General features: G+C 36.5%; 1 protein-coding gene across 3 annotated transcripts in view; it reads right to left on the reverse strand.

The window, feature by feature from the left end:
* The window catches only part of LONP2 (lon peptidase 2, peroxisomal), a 120713-nt gene that overhangs the window by 82582 nt on the left and 20576 nt on the right, over positions 1-17555 (reverse strand). For all 3 annotated transcript variants that reach the window (XM_030797441.1, XM_030797429.1, XM_030797437.1), the window contains 2 exons: positions 12267-12525; positions 4796-4937 (listed from right to left, as the gene is read on the reverse strand). In XM_030797441.1, coding sequence (XP_030653301.1) covers positions 4796-4937; positions 12267-12525 — 401 coding nt within the window. The remainder of the gene's footprint in view (positions 1-4795; positions 4938-12266; positions 12526-17555) is intronic.

Raw genomic sequence — 17555 nt, forward strand, 5'->3', positions numbered from 1 at the left:
GGGATTACAGGCGTGAGCCACCACGCCCGGCCAGGCCTTAAGCTTTTTATCCTTAAGAGGATGAAGCTGGATTAGATGATGTCGAAGTCCCTCTCTTCTGACATTCTTTGACAATAATTGTATAGCTCAAATCAAAAGATCATGTCTACTGTATCTAAGTAGTAAATATACTATTGATCTAATTACTAACTGGATCTAATTCTAATTAAGTAAGAACTTCACTTTTAAAGCAAGTTTACTATATCTAGACTAGTGACTTTTCTATTTTGGGGAATATATGTTTTTTGAACTGTAAATATTATTGCCTATAAAGACAATTAATTATTGTATCCATGCATCTTATTTTCCCATTCACACAAAAATGTATTTGAGATATGCATTCATATTTAACAATAAAGTCTGGACATGTGCCAGTTATAAATATAACATATATCTGGTAAGAAAATAATTCCGTAATTTTCTTTCAAGTCTATTAATTACATACAAGCCCTTACTTTCGTTATATCTAATATTTTATTGCTACTCAGTTATAGACTTGCCCAAATTCTACTGCCTACCACCATTTATTAATTAAGTAGTTGGACCTATTTTTATAGTCTTCCAATAAATTTTCAAAAGAGAGCATCTAAATTTTGAATTCTCCTTTTTTGGACAATATTAAGTAATAACTTGAAATACATTGTTTTACATAAGCAACAATCACATGGTAGATCAAGGAAACAGGCATATCCTTCATAAATAAAAAGAAGAATATACAGCAGAAAAAGTTTATTCTTTATTCAGAGTAAGCACTCTAGTGTATATTTACATCTACTATTACATTCTTCACATCTGGCCTATATTACCTTAATAATATAAATTAGCTTAAACATAAAATAATCTTATACATTTACAAATAGTATCTAGATATCTTTTCTTTTTTTTTTTTTTTTTTTGAGATGGAGTCTCGCTCTTTCACCCAGGCTGGAGTGCAGTGGCGCGATCTCGGCTCACTGCAGGCTCCGCCCCCCAGGGTTCATGCCATTCTCCTGCCTCAGCCTCCGGCGTAGCTGGGACTACAGGCGCCCGCCACCTCGCCTGGCTAATTTTTTGTATTTGTAGTAGAGACGGGGTTTCACCGTGTTAGCCAGGATGGTCTCGATCTCCTGACCTCGTGATCCACCCGCCTCGGCCTCCCAAAGTGCTGGGATTACAGGTGTGAGCCACCGCGCCCGGCCTCTAGATATCATTTTTTAAAAGTAGGTTTTCTATGTAGAAAGATAATAAAACTATACTTGGGTCTCCAAACTCTCAGGACTATTCACTGTAAATATAAAGTGTTGTGTAACTGAATTTGTTCTTTTTTTAAATTTAAGTGAACCTACTGGCAATGGAAACAGCAGGTGGCTTTCAAAATGGACACAGAAGAAATATCAGTGGATATTAAATTAACATCTGTAGAGTACTTTACCACTTATAGAGTGCTTTAAAATGTATTGTTATTTAACTGTTTCAACAATCTGTGAGGTCTGAGGTTTTTACCCAGGACTTGGGCAAGCAGGGAGGAAGAGGCTGTCAGGTACCAAGATAGTCAGTTCCTCCATATGTATGTCTTGCTTCATTTTATAGCATTTATAGTCTGTAAGGAACCGATGCTACTCATAACTAAACTACAGTGATTAGTATGTGGGCCTGGGGGCATTTACTCTCAGATATCATTTGAGGTTTTCATACCTTTTTTTTGAATGCTAATAAATCGACTGCCAAAAAAGTGAGTATCAAGGTCTACATCAGACAAGAAAATATCATTATGCTAGCTGCTTGTTATCAAAGATCAATTTAACAAATATTATTGAATCATTACGAAGTATACATAGGTGAAGACCTAAAACATATTGTGTATCAACTGAACAAATAAACAGGGGAATTAATCATCTACTACTACTTGTAAAGCTGTCTTTGGTGAACTTGCTTCAAAACAGTTGTTGAAAAAATTTAAGTGTCAGGGGAGTACTCTAAAATTCTTTTCAACAGGATAACTATAAGTGTCTAATGGGAGAATCTGTCAGATAACCTGAAAACATGTCCCAATATAAATTAAACTGAAAGTCTAAAGATATTATATAAGAAACTACTAAAATCTTAAATAATGTTCACTATTTTACTCTTCATAGTAAAATGAACCAGAGTAAACCAGTTATGGAGCCAGAAGGTAATAATCTTACAATAAAAAATAGCACAACTGAGCCAAATCAAACCCTTACCTCCAAATACCAGGGCTTTTAAGTAAGGTAACTGTACTTTTTTATTGTCCAAACAAAACCCACTTCCGAGACTAAAAAAGAGAGCAATTAATATTAGGCATAAACTGGGAATGTGCCAGGCAAACCAGAATGTATGGTCTCCTGTTTAATAAGACACATGTTCCAGGCCATCCTGTTCTAAGATCACAAAACAGAAAAAAAACAGGAAGCACGAGGGAGCTCAAAGCACAGAAATAAACAAGAAAAAAATAAAAACTTTCACAAAGTAAGTTTTCCTCAATTTTACAAATCAATTTGCATTAATAATATTTTAAGCAAGGGTAAAAGGGAGGAGGGGCTGATGTGCTAAAATAAGGAGGACTGGCTGAAACAAATTTAGGAAGCAGTCAGATCCTAGATCCCCTCCCCCAGCCCAGCAAAACACTGGAAGTTTATTTTCTTAAGAACATAAAACAGCGGTTCTCTGCACAGGGGACCCTGGGCACAGCTGAGAAGAACATATACTATGCTGAAAACAAGAGCTCAGGTGAATGCATATATACGGATGCTGAATGCAGTGATACCTCCAACCCCAATCATTCTTCCCCTGCTTGGTTCCCAGAATGATGCCTTCATTCTCAAGGCAAGAGACAGCAAGAGTCTTCTCTGAGGAATCTGACCATCCTAAGAAGGAAGACTTAAAGCTATTGAGTAGAAGATTCCTCAACCAAACAGCCCAGCCAGGTGACTCTATTGTGGAACTCACTGTTGATAAGCCCCACTCCTATGCTCATCGCCTCCAATCAGCCTTTTTGTTCCTTACTATTAAATATAAACACACAAACAAAAATGTCCAGATATCTAATGAAAGACTCTAATATAAAAGACAGAGACTAAAAGAAATATATAATAAACAGATAAAAGCAGCTTAAAGAGAAGTAATTTTTTTCTTTTTCTTTTTAATATACCAAGTGGTCAGAGAAGTAAAATTTTAAAAAACATCTATAAGTATCTTTCTCATGGAGATAAGACATATTACAACTACGTAACAAGAACAGGATACTATAAAAGAACATGCAGAGAAAGTTTTTGAAATAATAAATTCAGAGGGTTTTTAAAAGATAAATCTGAAAAAGTCTGCACAGAAAGTAGAGCAAAACATAAAAGTGGAGACTAATAGGAGAGAAAAGATATGTCAGAAATGTAATATCCAAGTCATGGGAGTTCCAAAAAATAAAGAGGAAAAGTCATCAATAAAAGAATTTAAGAAAAAATTTTAGAACCAAAGAATAGGAAGAATTCAAAGAAAGAATGAGCAAAAATGCATGAAAACAAACCCATGCCAAGGCAGATTATTATGAAATTTCAGAATCCCAGGATAAAGGGAAGAACCTGAAAGTTTTCAGGGTAAAGCAGGTCTGAAAGGATAGGAACTGAATGGAATCAGTTTTATGAACAGCAGCACTGGAAATGGGAAAGTGAAGTAAAATGGAGGCAAAGTACAATTCTGTAGAAAAATTATTTCCAACCAGAATTCTATACTCGAATTACTAATCAAGTATGAGAGAAACATAAAGACATTTTCAAATATGCAAAGTCTAAAACATTTACCACTCATGCAAGCTTTCTCAGGAAACTATCAGGGAGTTAACACCACAAAAATGAGGGAATGGACCAACAAAGAGCAAGAAATGGAATACAGGAGACAGGAAATCCAACATGGTGAAAGGTGAAGGGAGAACCTAGGAAGGCAGCCATAAAACCCGATGTCAAAAACAACCAGTTCAGAATGGACGCTTAAGAAGATAAGATGGATAGAACACCTAAAGTGTCTGAATGTCTTGAGAGAATTAGACGATTGGTGAAAAAGTAAACAAAAGAAACAAGACAGCTAACTCTGAAAATATTCTTAAAAAGTAGAGAAAAAAAAATAGGAACAGGAAAAGTGATCATAGTTTACCATGTGGCTCCTGCTGTGAAAAGCATTTACATAATCATAATAATGTAAATACTAATATGGATGTAACAAAAACAAGAAAAAAATTCTTATTGCGAGATCTAGAGTATAAAAATGATACAGTGGGGACAAGGGAAGAAAAAAGGTAAAATCTTCACCTCCTATTGGGGGTGGTCTATAGAAAATGACAAAAACTAAAAAAAAAAGAAAAATCAGGAAGTGCAAGATAGCCATGCTATTTTGAAAACAGGATTAATCAACTAAAAGCTAAAGAGGTCAAAGTGCAGAAGAGGGCATGGGGGACCCCAGGGAGGAGACTTGCTTGCTGTTTTTTTGCCATAACTGTGCAGAATTGTTGGTCTCTAGATAATAAGTGTGCACAAAATTTTGTTGAACTATTTGATTAAAATAGAAAAGGAAAATTAAAAAAGAGGGGACTTAGTGAAAGAAATCTCAAAAACATTTTAAGTGCCAAATTGCTCAGACCTCAGCCAGTATCAAACTGTTTTTCCCATAACTAAAGCTACACCACTGTGTATATCACTTGAATATGATTATCAACCCTCCTCCATACTCTTCCAGTATGAAAACAGACAGGGAATTTTCCAAATCTTACCTCAAGCAGAGCTGCTGCTGGATCACCCTGTAGACTTTTTCCCAGTTTGTCAACCTCATCTAATAGGAACACTGGGTTGTTCACTCCCACAGTCTTCAAGCCGTTGATGATGCGACCAGGCATGCTGCCAACATAGGTGCGCCTAGAGAAAGCAAGTGGCACATTCACAGTGTGAGATGTCAGGAGGCAGGAGCGACGCCATTCAGAAATCAAAACTTAGGAATGTGAAAAGATCATTTAGCTATCACTATAATATAGCAAAGAGGTACTATGTATTTAAAAGGTACTATGATAAATCAAAAGTTATTATATTCAATTCTAATCTTATCTTCTACTTAATTCTGGCTACAAGTTGCCCATGATATTGGAAGAACTGTATCACATTTTGCCACTTGTTGAAATGAAGAAACATGACACTTAAGTCACCAGTTATGGTTCTTACTCTTCAAGATTCCAAAATGTCCAAAGTACCCTATGAATTCCCATGCTTTCCATGATTTTTCTGAGCATCCCCCTACCCAACGCAACCACCTTTATACACACTGAAATGATGCCCCAGGGCCAGCTAAAACATCATCATCTTCATGAAGGAAATTAAAATCAGTTCAAATGGCCACTCAGAATGCAGACCAAAAACAACAACAGAAAAGAAAAACTCCAATCTCTTTTATTTTCAAAGGAAATAATCTATTAATTATAGTATGAGGATCTGGGGTCAACAGTATTTATATCAGAATTCCATTATTCTGTCCTTTTGAACAAAACTGTATTCATCCCATATGCACTAATTGGCAATAACCACGTTCAGCCAGCCAGGTATTTTGTTGAACGTTAAAATGTGAGAGCCTGCTTTATCGTATTCGGACAAGAATCACCCACATAATTATGACAGATGTAGAGTATGGCATGAAATAAAAACACATATGTTTATCAAACCAAAAAAGGTGTCTTTTTTACAAAGCCAGCAAAACTTAAAGCAGCAATTTACTAATTTTAATTATAACCTTGCTGTCTACGTTGTGCAAAGCAAATGCTGTCTCTGAAAAGGCATAAAAGCCTGACTGCCGAGAAGAAAATGATCAATGATAAGTGGAACAGCCGCAGTTACCTCATGATCTGCACAAAGCCGATTCACAGAGCAGGCCTGATTTCTGCCACATGACTGGTATAAAGTAGGACAGAATAAACAGAGTGACCTTTGAAAAGACAAGCAAGCCTTAAAAACATCATGGGAATGCCTTTCATCCGAGAAAGGTGACCAAGGCAGAGGGAAGCAAAGGCAATAAACATTGTCCTGTTAATATAAGGAATTAGCACATTCAAGATTTCAGAATCAGATACAGGAAAGACAAGACTCAGAATTAATAAATTCTTTTTTTCTTTTTGTTTTTTTGAGAAGGAGTCTCACTCTTTCACCCAGGCTGGAGTGCAGTGGCGCGATCTCGGCTCACTGCAGGCTCCGCCCCCCGGGGTTCAGGCCATTCTCCTGCCTCAGCCTCCCACGTAGCTGGGACTACAGGCGCCCGCCACCTCACCCGGCTAATTTTTTGTATTTTTAGTAGAGACGGGGTTTCACTGTGTTAGCCAGGACAGTCTCGATATCCTGACCTCGTGATCCGCCCGCCTCGGCCTCCCATAGTGCTGGGATTACAGGCGTGAGCCACCGCACCCAGCAATAAATTCTTTCCAATTATTTTTCTAGAGAACTTACAGATTTGCCATTACTCTGATTTTTAAGAGTGGTAGGGAAGGGAATTTTTTAAAAGAATCTCAAAGCCTCTAATGGGTCATTTTTTGTTGCAGTTATTTATTTGCCTTTCCTTTTTTGATGAGTAAACTTCAAAAACAGGTACTGACAATTCTACACCTAAAGTTACAGAGAGAAAATAATATTCTAGGTAGGCACCCTTTCTTAAAAAAGTGGAATCCTAGATTCTACTCACACTGCATATAAGCAATTCCTCTTACACTTTGCATTGCTTCCCAGGGCCTACAGAATAAGGTTCAAATTCCTTTGTCTGGAGTTCAAGGCTTTTCACAATCCAACTCCCATTCATCTTCCCAACTTGCTGCCATTACTTTCTTGCTTCATCCACAATCAAGATCCTATTAAGTCCCTTAAAAATTTTTACCTTTCTTAAAAATATGGTGCCTTCCTGCCCTTAATACTCCTCTTCCTGCTTGCGTAAACCCCAACAATTCTAAGAAACTTTTTCTGACTACCTCTTACAAGGTGATCGCTCTAATAATGCAATGTCTACAGCACTTACTGGCCCCGTAACTCATCTGATGGTTACTTACGACCTAGTTTTTATTCATGGGTATAATAACCTCCTCTAAAGAGCCAGTGAGCACTTTTATGACAGAGACGAGGTCTTACCACAGAGTAGAGGCTAGATATAGAGCTGTAAGATTGTTCCCCACCAGATCCACCATGCCAGCACTCAAAGCATCTTTCCATCAGCACTCTAAAGGTAACACAGTACAGGCCTCTGAATACTATTTTGAGCAAATTACTTGACCTAAGCCTCAGTTTCCTCACCTATAAGATGGGGATAATAATGTCAACCTGGTGGGTTATATTAATATAAGGATCATGAGAGAACACAGGCAAAGCACACAGCATGATCCCTGGCACACGGTGAGCTTTCCAATGATGCTCATCGTTATCAGCAACAGCTACTTAAAGTTTACTTCTGGTTTCCTGGAAAAAGCACAAGAGCAGAATTCAGTACACCTGAATTTGAGTCCCATTTCAATTTCTGCCTCAACTTTTGCAAATGTCTTTTATAGCAGACAAGAAAGAAAAATATAGGCATTTCACCATCCACTCTTCCTACCTATTCAATTAAAGGGCTCGGCTCCCGCAGGCTATAATGCAAACCGTTAAAATAAAATTTACAAAGAATTTGGAATATAAAAGAGTTTAAGTGTTACAATGTTAAGTGAAAATGACAGGATTACAATTGTTACTTAAAATCCAATGATAAGTCTGGCAGAACAAAACAAATGTTAACAGTGATTATCTTTGTATGGTAGAAAAACATGGGGATTTCTTTTTTTTATTTTTCACATTTTCTACCAAGGGTGTGTGGATGTGTGGGTGTGGGGTGTGGGTGGGTGTGTGGGTGTCTGTGTGTATCTCAAACTGGAAAAAGTAATCAGTTTAAAAAAGATGCTAATGATCTCAAAAAGAAAAACAGTCTTTAAGAAACTGGGATTTTAATGCATAGTAGCATGTCTAAACAAATGCAATTATTCTTCTGGTAGTCATTCCTAAATCTTTTTATAGACTAATTTCTATGGGTGTACTCATCTAAAGGGTTGCATAACTTCCAAAATATTATGTTTTAATCTTACATGAGTTCACAAAACACCTAGAGAGCATTCACCACATTTAGCACCATGTTAAATAAGCATCATGGGGTACATAAAGGAGATAGACGATAAATCCCCTGCCTGAGAAAGCTTGTACTTTTTATAAAGGTATTTATGTTTCATCTCCCCAGTTGTATGGTAGAAATGCCAGAGGCCTGTATTCTATAAAGGAGCACAATAGGTGGTCAGTTTAGAGAAGAGTAAAATCATAACTGACTGCACTTACATTAATGGAGGAAGCCTTGGGTTGAGGCCTTAAAATAAACCTAAGTTTTACACAGGCAAAGAAGAGCTACGTGCAAATACAAGTGGAAAGGACAGTGGGCAAACCATAATATATATCTGGTATACTATGCTAAAAAAATATATTAGAAGCTTGCTGCTTCAGTTATTTTTCCCTTGTAGAAACTAATAATGAAATACTTTATTTATAACTTTACCATTTTAGGTTGCATATGAAAATGTATCAATGTGGAAATCACAAGTTCATTTTTCTTCTCATCTTGTTTGCAAGTTGAGACAAGGATTTCTTGCAATAATATAATTTTATTATCTAAATAAACAGCTGGTAAAGTATTTCTAGGAGTTAATATCCACAGTGATTTAAGATATATCATAACAATAATATTTCTTTTTACCAAAGAACAAATGAAAAGCAATTATGCAAACATTATTTCATAAAAATTCGTCTTAAAAGAAGTTACTTTATATTTAATTTGTGTGAATTGATTCAAATTATTTAAATGTAATATTTAAATATAAAAATTTAAGTTGTTAAAACTGATAGAAGGGAATGGGTATTTTGTGGCTTACAAAGTAGACAGAAAAATCACAATGGAGATAAACCCAAATGAGAAATGTCGAAAAGACTGAAAAACTGAATGAGTTAATACGTAGCATAAACATTATTCTTCCTTTAAGCTACTCAAAACAATACAGACAAAAATGAGGCAATGTTTAGTCAGATCACTATTATTTTCCAAGTTTAAGATTAAATATTAAGGCAAGGCTTTCTTTTGCTTCCCCATCTCCCACCTCATTATTTAACCATAAAAAACATATCTTTGCTTGTTTTTAAAATCAATCCCCAACTTATCGGCATCCTCCTTCTCATGCGCAGGTACTTTTAGCAAAAGGAAAGTGTTCCACCCATGGGAAAACAGGGAGAGTGAGTGGCAAAATCGAGAGGATAAGCAAGGGCAATAACAAAGCAGCTTTCTTTTTCCTTGTCTATTCTAAGACTGTGGAACAGTGGTGCCTACTCAGAGGCTGAGGAAAAACAAAACTTTTCATGAACTCTAACTGTGAGCACGTGACTGGTACTCAAATGCCAAGACCTGGGTTGTCTCCCAAATGCCTCAACTGTCACATGGAACCACATGTTCCCCCAGGCACACCCATGGTTGTGCTGGAATTGTCGGCTGTTCTTTCTCTCCTCCTCCTATTCACCTTTAATTCATAACTGACCTAAGTGCATGCTCTGCCCTCAGCCTTTCCTCAACAACTGAACCCCACTACTCTCCATGTGCTTCCAAACAGGGTTTGAAATAAAATTTTTCACCAGGCTTTAATAATTCATGGGGTAGATGGGTCATACATCCGCAACAGCACAAGGGCAGGTTGCTATAGTAGTTAATCAAACATCTGGTACACTGATGGCTAAGTAACACCAGCAAGGTGTATCTAAAATCAGGCTGAATAGAATGATTCACAAAACAAATCCTTATACTTTTTACATGGCAACAATCACAGCCTCCATATATATGTTTCTAAAAAGGTTATATTTACAAATATTTTAGGCAATGGTGATTGTAACATGACCTCCTTTTACAAAAGACTCATAAAGTCAATTCTTATTTTCTTCAGACTCAATTTTCTTAATACAGTCACACACACAAAAGCATATTCACTTGAAAAAAAGAACAAATTTTATGTCAGTAAGGATTTAAAATAGAGATTTATTTTAATCCAACGATGTTCATAAGTGGTGAGAACCATGACACTATACACTGTCCATTAATAGGCAACAGAAAAATGCATTTTCCCATAATTCTGCCATATAAATTAAGTAATAATGCTGAGAATAGGATAAATATTTTAGACGGCAATTTAAAAAATCAGATTGAAATTTATAAAAACTCATACTGAAGCTTATAAATCTAAATTTGTCCTCCTGAGAATTTATTAATAGAATTTAAATAATGGTTAAAGCTAATTTTTAGGGAATGTTCACTGTGTGTCAGGCATTGAATAAGTGCTTTCCAAGCCTTATCAAATAATCAATACCAATGTGAAAAGAAAAATTACCTACATGTCATGTGCTTATGATGTCAATTTCACATAGCATTAATTCCACAAACTCACTCTCTAAATGCCATCGAATACTTACTCTGTAGCTAAAATTAGAAGATTAAGGCCGTAGACGCAGCTTCTTTAAGTTTGGTCCAAGAGAAATGCCAATTCCTTTACGAAAGCAAACTACAGCCTCTAGTGGTACATGCGAGAATAAGAAGTCTAGGCAACAAAAATATCTTTTGAAATTGCCAGAAGAAATCACCCAAATCAATTCTCTACTCTGATCTGCACCCCCCATTGTTTATTTACTAAAATCTTGTGATGAGTCTTTTTAAAAATTTATTATTATTATATTTTAAAGATGGGGTCTCACCATGTTGGCCAGGCTGGTCTTGAACTCCTGAGCTCAAGCAATCTGCCTGCCTCGGCCTCCCAAAGTGCTGGGATTACAGGCATGAGCTACCACACAAGGCCAGTAATGATTCTTTTTAAATGCATAAGAATTTTAAGTGAGCAAATAAAAGAGAATAAAAATAACCATTTCTTACAAAAAAGTTTCTGAAACCATTTCCCATCCCTGTCTGGATAGGGATCCCTTTGAATAAGGTAAATAGAAAACAAGATATTAAAAAAGCATCATACTCTTTTATAAGCAGTTCATGGTTCCTACATTTAAACATGTTCTTTAACACATACACTACAGGTATGTTTTCTCACAACTTAACAATTGCTATGAATCCCTTAAACCATGAAATGTAAATTCATGCTTTCCCAAGGCATTTTCCATCAGATCAACAAAGAGATCAACGAGAACAATGAATGCAAGATGAAAATCTGATTCTAATAATGTCAGATTAATCAGAAACAGTTTTGTTGTTGTTTGTTTGTTTGAGATAATGTCTCTGTCTCCAGGCTGGCGTGCAGTGGGACAATCATGGCTTACTGCAGCCTGGACCTTCCCAGGCCTAAATGATTCTCCCACCTCAGCCTCCTGAGTAGCTAAGGACCACAGGCGCATGCCACTGGGCCTGCCTAATTTTTTAATTTTTGTGGAGACAAAAATTAAAATCTGAAAATTAAAAATTTAAATATAAATTTTGTAGAGACAAAAGTGTTTCCCTGTGTTGCCCCGGCTGATCTCAAACTGTTGGGGTCAATCTACCCACCTCAGCCTCCCAAAGCATTAGGATTACAGGCATGAGCCACTGCGCCCAGCCTACAGAGACAGTTCTTACAGTTTATTGTTTTTTATAGAAAGTGAGTCCAAAATGCAAGAATAAGCCTTAATAATTCTTAATAATTATGCTAACATTTATCCTTATTACTCATATTCATAATACAAACCAACCTTCATAAAAGGAAGTTTAGACTACAATCAGAATGAGTTTGTTATCAAAGACTTCTTACCTCCTCCTATTGGCCCTCCCTATTGCAGTTACTTTTTTTAACTCTAAGAGTTAGGGGTCATTATTTATGGAATGCTACTGGGTTGAAAAGAGTGTAAAGACATAATAATATCCAATCATAAATAACTTGTAATTACATTTAAATGAGATTCCAGGAAAGTTGAGGCACAGAGTAGGTATCCACTGCCATACAAATCAAGGTTAGTTTGGGTTTATCATTATGCTTAGAGGCTCTAGGCTAGCTGATAATTCTTGTAAATGCCCTTTCCATTCAAGGGACCACAAATAGCCCTTTAAGGAAAATAGATGTATGCTATGCCTAAGCTTTTAGGGAGCTCTAGTCAATTAAAAAGAAAGAGGAATCAGAGATTAAACTAAGAGAAGTGTTCTACCTGTGTCCTCGAATGTCAGACTGATCACATACTCCTCCAAGTGCAATCCTATGGAACTCTCGACCTAGAGTCTTGGCCACTGATCTTCCCACACTTGTTTTACCAACTCCAGGAGGGCCAACAAAGCATAGGATTGGGCCCTTCAGGTTATTTTTGAGCTGTCTGACAGCCAAGTATTCCAGCACTCTTTTCTTCAATTTTTCCATGGCATAATGGTCATTATCCAGAAGAATCCGAGCTGCCCTAATGTCCAGGCGGTCTGTCAAATAACCCAACAGAAATAATTAGAACACGTAAAATTTTTAAGTTAAAGAACTCCTTTTAAGCATGACGGGAGCAAAATATTTTTTTTGAAAATAGATGTGATAAGAACAGACTTGGATCCTTCTAAATGAGGATTCTAGGAGATCTGCATTTGGTTTGGTTTTTCTGCTTAAGACTTAGTGTCTCCAGAGATAGGCACTACACAATTAAAAACTCAATGTGCATATCATTTTATTTGGAATGATTTTCTAGTTATGCATTACTTCTTAATTTCTACATATTCTATGTGTGCTGGCATTTGTTCCTTTTTAAAAAGGGTGATTTTTTTCCTTATTTCAGTAGTAATATATGTTCGTTCCAGAAAACCTGATAACGCTAATAGAAAAGAAGAAAACAGTTACCCATAATCTCATGCCCCCAAGAGAACACAACTACCTTTACTTCAGTATGTATAATTCCAGGCTGTGTGCGTGCATTTACAAACCTGTTTTTCAAAATGGGATTTTATGGGGCCTTTAAGTTTTGTAAAATTTTTTTTCATTTAATATATGACAGCTTTCACTGTCACACATATATTTATCAGTAACATCTTATGGTTACTTAATATTCCATTACTTAATTATCTATATTCATTTAACTAATTCCCTACTGCTGAGCATTCAAGTTGTTTACACATCTTTACATTTATAAAAGATGCTTCAACTGTGCATCACTGTAACTAAATCTTCCCATGTATCTGCAATGATTTCTTTCAGCTTATCTTCTATGAACAGAAGTGCTGGGTCAAAAAAAAAAAAAAAGATGATGTAAAGAATTGCCTAATTGCCACACAGAAAGTTGTATCAAAGTCTCACCAGAAGTGTATGAGTTAGGCTTTGTTTCTAGAGCCAAGCTTTCAACAGGTTTACTAATATGTTTTAGCACTTAAAATACTCAGATTAAACACCAAGTAACAGAAGCCAAAATGAATTCACTAGCTGGGTGGCTGCCAGGGGATAATACACAGCCACATGATCATGCTGGCAGTGAAAGAAGAAGATGGGAGAGAGAAATACACACAAATCTCTTAATTAATTAATACATACTCTTTTAATTAATTATTTAGAATTTGCTAAGGATATTTCATAAAGGAAAAAAATGGCCTGAGATGGTAATTTGGTTCCCAAGCTAGTCCCCCAAAAAACCTAGTTAAGCAGTAAACTACGTAATTTAATTATAGTACTATTGATTTTAGTCAGAGTCCTAGGTGAGTGACGTGACGTAGGAGAAGAAGAACTAAAATTTCTTCCCCCTTTCCTGGCTCCAGAACCCAACCAATGAATACGTGAAGAAGTGAAAGATAGAAAGTTTCTCAATTGTTTCATAATGCTAGCCCTGACACTAAAACCTACCACAGTAAACATAAAAGAAAACCGCAGACAAATCCCTTTTTATATAGCTGTAAATATTAAAATGCTAGTAAATCAAATCTATAAAGAATAATCTACTAAGTCCCAGTGGGATTTATTTTAGTTATGCAAAGATGGTTCAATGTTAGGTCATCAATATCATCATGTCCAAGAAGAGTAAGTTTCCATCAAAATATCATCTTGTACCTAAAAAGGTACTTGTTATAATGCATTATCCATTCATGATTAACACATTCAGTAAGGTAAGAATAAAAGTCAAGATAATTTAGAAAAGACTGAAAACACTGTGAAGAAATTTCTTGCAAGAAATATGCCAAGTAAAGACAATTTTAAAAGTTCTTTCAATCTTTCAAGTAAAGGTGATTTCCATGTTGTATAAATTATTTTCTATCTTTTCTATACAGGATATATTTTTCTAATTATTCAAGAAAGCATACTTCCTGTTTTGAATAACATGTGGTTATATGCAAAAAAATTTCAAATTTCAATATAAATTTCCCTATCTATAATTGGAAGATTGAAATGGTATCTACTGACTCCTCTAAGATGGGAAAATCTGTGAACATATTTCCTACAACTCTTTCCTCTCTGCTTTCCTTTCTGCTTTCGGTTACTATCTGAGATCTCTACTTGGTAGGTAAACTTCTCTTTCAGAAATTATGAATGGGGGGCCGAGCTCGGTGGCTCACACCTGTAATCCCAGCACTTTGGGAGGCCGAGATAGGAGGATCACTTGAGGTCAGAAGTTCAAGACCAGCCTGGCCAACATGGTGAAACCCCATCTCTACTAAAAATACAAAAATTAGCTGGGCATGGCAGCAGGCACCTGTAATCCCTGCTACTCAGTAGACTAGAGCAGGAGAATCACTTGAACCCAGGAGGCAGAGGTTGCAGTGAGCCAAGATCACACCACTGCACTCCAGCCTAGGTGACAGGGCAAGACACCATCTCAAAAAACAAACAAACAAAGATATTTAGGCTGGACACAGTGGCTCAGGTCTATAATCCCAGCACTTTTGGAGGACAAGGCAGGCAGATCACTTGAGGCCAGGAGTTTGAGACCAGCCTGGCCAACGTGGTGAAACCCTGTCTCTACTAAACACACAAAAATGAGCCAGGTATGGTTGCAAGCACCTGTAGTCCCAGTTACTTGGGAGGCTGAGGCAGGAGAATTGCTTGAACCCAGCGGGAGGAGGCTGCAGTGAGTCAAGATCACGCCACTGCACTCCAGACTGGGAGACAGAGCGAGACTCCGTCTCAAAAATATATACATGAATGGCATTTTCACGGTTTTATAACCACACTCACAATTATCTAGACATAATCCTATGTAGTAATGGTTTAGGAGCTTAACATGACTCCTTTTATACCATAATTTATTCATCTTCAGTTCTCTGTGCTATGTGCAATGATAAACAATGGAATTATTTTCATGATGGATACATGGCTGCTATACATCTCTAGTGCTGACACACACGGCATCTCAGAGTACCAAGAAACGTTTCCTTTCAACTAAAACACAGTATTTTGTCATGACATGCAAACATTAAATAAATTTACTAGGTTCACAGTAGCTTTATTTTTTGATATTTTATTTTATTAAATATCTTATTTATTATTATTATTTTTTTTTTTTTTAAATAGAGTCGGGGTCTTCCTATGTTACCCATGCTGGTCTCAAACTCCTGGGCTCAAATGATCTGTCCACCTTGGTCTCTCAAAGTGCTAGGATTATAGGCATGAGCCACTGTGCCCAGCCAGCTTTATTTTTAATAGCCAAAAAACTGAAAACAATCCAAATGTCTATCAACAGGTGAACTGATAAACGTATATCCATACAACAGAATACAACTCCAGCAATAAAAAGAAACAAATTTCTGTTATATACAGCAACACGGATGAACCTCAAAATAATCATGCTGAATTAAAGAAGCCAGAAAAAAGGAGAGGATGTGGAGAAATAGGAACACTTTTACACTGTTGATGGGACTGTAAACTAGTTCAACCATTGTGGAAGTCAGTGTGGCGATTCCTCAGGGATCTAGAACTAGAAATACCATTTAACCCAGCCATCCCATTACTGGGTATATACCCAAAGGACTATAAATCATGCTGCTATAAAGACACATGCACATGTATGTTTATTGCGGCACTATTCACAATAGCAAAAAGTTGGAACCAACCCAAATGTCCAACAGCAATAAACTGGATTAAGAAAATGTGGCACATATACACCATGGAATACTATGCAGCCATAAAAAATGATGAGTTCATGTCCTTTGTAGGGACATGCATGAAGCTGGAAACCATCATTCTCAGTAAACTATCGGAGGACAAAAAAACAAACACCGCATGTTCTCACTCATAAGTGGGAACTGAACAATGAGAACTCATGGACACAGGAAGGGGAACATCACACTCCGGGGACTGTTGTGGGGTTGGGGGAGGGGGGAGGGACAGCATTAGGAGATATACGTAATGCTAAATGACGAGTTAATGGGTGCAGCAAAACAACATGCCACATGGATACATATGTATATGTAACAAACCTGCACATTGTGCACATGTACCCTAAAACCTAAAGTATAATAATAAAAAAATAAAAATAAAAAAATAAAAAAAAGGGCTCACAACTGTATGATTCCATTTATATGAAATTTTGGAAAATACAGATTAATCTTTAGTGGTTGCTTGGGGATTAGAAGGAAAGGGGTGGGGAAGAAGAAAGGGATTATCTAAGAGCATGAAGAAACTTCTGGAGATGATGGTTATGCTCATTATCTTAATTATGGTGATGGTATTACAGATATATACGTAAGTCAAAACTCATCAAAATGTACATATTACATTTGTGAAGTTTACTGTATGTCAATTACACTTCAATAAAGCTCAAAAAAAAAAAAAAAAACCTTTCTCCAAAGAGAAATTAAGGGCCAGGCACAGTGGCTCACGTTTGTAATCCCAGCACTTTGGGAGGCCGAGGCGGGTGGATCACTTGAGGTCAGGAGTTCGAGACTAGCCTGCCCAACATGGTAAAATCCCGTCTCTGCTAAAAATACAAAAAATTAGCCGGGTGTCATGGCAGGTGCCTGTAATTAAAGCTACTTGTGAGGCTGAGGCAGGAGAATCGCTTGAACTTGGGAGGCAGAGGTTGCAGTGAGCCAAGATCATGCCACTGCACTCCAGCCTGGGTGACAAGAGTGAAACTCCATGTCAAAATAAATAAATAAATAAATAAATAGAAATTAAGGAAACAATCTCATTTACAATAGTTTCAGAAAGAATGAAATACGTAAGTACAAACTTAACCAAGGAGGTAAAAGGTCTGTACACTAAAAATTATAAAACACTGATGAAAGAAGTTAGACACAAATAAATTGAAAGATATTACATGTTTGTAGACTAGAAGAATGTTGTTAAAATGTCTATACCACTCAAAGCAATCTACAAGTTCAATGTAATCCCTATTAAAATTCCAATGACATTTTTCACAAAAATAGATTTTAAAATCCTAAAATTAATAAGAAATTACAAAAGACCCTGACTAGCCAAACCAATCTTGAGCAAGAACAAACATGGAGGCACCAGACTTTCTGACTTCAAGTTATATTATGAA

This window comes from Nomascus leucogenys, chromosome 2 (assembly GCF_006542625.1).
Source record: "Nomascus leucogenys isolate Asia chromosome 2, Asia_NLE_v1, whole genome shotgun sequence".
Classification (NCBI taxonomy): Eukaryota; Metazoa; Chordata; class Mammalia; order Primates; family Hylobatidae; genus Nomascus; species Nomascus leucogenys.